At 38.0% G+C, this 1,920-nt stretch overlaps 1 protein-coding gene across 1 annotated transcript in view; it reads left to right on the plus strand.

Annotated features, from left to right (window-relative positions):
* The first annotated feature begins 1,284 nt into the window (after nt 1-1,284).
* The window catches only part of LOC101861003 (calmodulin), an 8,443-nt gene continuing 7,807 nt past the window's right edge, over nt 1,285-1,920 (plus strand). Inside the window, exon 1 of the mRNA XM_005109562.3 lies at nt 1,285-1,918. Coding sequence (XP_005109619.1) covers nt 1,913-1,918 — 6 coding nt within the window. The 5' untranslated portion in view covers nt 1,285-1,912. The remainder of the gene's footprint in view (nt 1,919-1,920) is intronic.

Genomic DNA, 1,920 nt, shown 5'->3' on the forward strand with positions numbered 1-1,920 from the left:
TATATATATATCAATTTGGCATTCTACTTCCTCTATTCTGTAACATGCATACTGCTTTAAGATCGCACAAGGTCATACATGTTCTAAACATACCATTTTACTCATCTGCTTGAAGTTTGGAAGCTTGAAAAGATTTACTAAATATAGATAAAATATGTTCATCATATTGATACAACCGTTTTCAGCGTCACCTCTTTGTCCACGTCCATTGACTGAGATAATTTTTCTCATAGATTTATTTTTACATCAGAAGTTATCCGTTAAGCGTAAGACGTATTGAAAACAGTGTTGAAGCAAATTATGGTGTTAAAAATTCATCTTATTAATTAACCCTTTCAATCTGTTAACTGAGGCAAAAGACAAAAGCATAATACAGAGGAGTCCGCTAAAAACGAAATCTGCATGACTGCCTGTTTTTCTTCGGTTTATTTGGGTTTTCGTTGTAAAGAGGCGTCTCAAATATTTAGAAAAAACAATATGGAGTTTTATTACTTTAGGTTTAACGCTGGTTTCGAAATAACTTTGTCCGGGTTAATGGGACTCCTCTGTACACCAAGTAGGCCTACACAGGTTATACATATCAGCCCAAGAATCACACAAAAATAATATGTGAATTCAAGCGCGATAAGAAACTAATTAATCTCGTTCGAATTCTCGTTCACGTGAAGTCGACGTCAGTGATGTTATCTTTTTCTTGGCCACGGTTGATTGATTGGGAATGTTTTGCGCCCCTGTTGACTTAGTTTTGATAATTTAGGAAGCGGGCTGCTTCGACCTTGTCTGTCAAGGCCAACCACCAAGGCTGAGTGGGACACAGAGCCAGAGATGACACCTCTGTAAATAAGTTAATTTACAGTCCGTCCGATCCTCACATCGAAAAGATGTCACAGAGAAAGACCTGTTGCCACAGAATAGCAGCAACAAAAATAAATAATAATACTTTTTTTAAAAGTCGTTTTTAGAAAAATGTAGCTTACGTGTTTCTTGACCTGAACCGTCAATTTGTACTGTATACAAAATAAAGATACTAAATTAGAAAAGAAAAAGATGCTACATTAGGAAAAAAAATTACATTCCAATTTTTTTTAAACCTTCCTCATACACGAAATCGAGCTCCAACTTCCAAGTCTTCTGCATGCAGCTGCGAATAGGGTACTCATTCCACAGACGTCTCTCTTTGTGGTCAATTTTCTTTTCTTCTGGTTAGACAAGTAGTCATGACATTCAAACACATGCTTTATAACGTAATCACTATTCTTGTTTTTTGTTGTTTGTTTCAGATTCTGACCTGTTGGTTTTGACTGTACGTGAAAAAATCACTGGTTATCCTGCTAGATCTAGGCCTTGTTTCAAAAATTCAAAAATCTGACTGTGAAAACAATAACGACAGAAATATTTGTGGTTAAAGCAGCGGCGAGAGAAGCAAGAACAGCAGCATCATATTTGGCTCAGATCATCGAGCAGCAACGAAAACGTCACCCTTTATAAAGTACATCTACAAGCAATAAAAACAAAACTGAACATAAAACAAAACTATCAACGATAACAACAGCGGCGTCGGAAGAAACAACAACTGCTACGCAAAAAAACAACAAAAAAGCGACGCAGCAAATTCGTTAAACAAGATTTTTCTACAACAGCAATAACAGCAACATCTGCAACAACAGCATCGACAACAGCAACAGCGACAACGACATAAAACGACTTTTCGTCGTCGCTAGTGTGTGAGAACTCGCTGAAAGGAGAATATATTTGTGGCTTCCGTTGTGGGTGAAGCAGCAACTAGAAAAGTCACTTGTGTCGGCCATGTTGTGAGCGGTCAAGCATCCACGCACAGACGAACATACAGACAGACAGACACACACACACACACAGGCACACGCTGACGGGATTCATTGCTGGACAGAGGATCATGTCGGT

The sequence above is a fragment of the Aplysia californica genome, unplaced genomic scaffold, assembly GCF_000002075.1.
Source record: "Aplysia californica isolate F4 #8 unplaced genomic scaffold, AplCal3.0 scaffold00790, whole genome shotgun sequence".
In the NCBI taxonomy this organism is placed as follows: Eukaryota; Metazoa; Mollusca; class Gastropoda; order Aplysiida; family Aplysiidae; genus Aplysia; species Aplysia californica.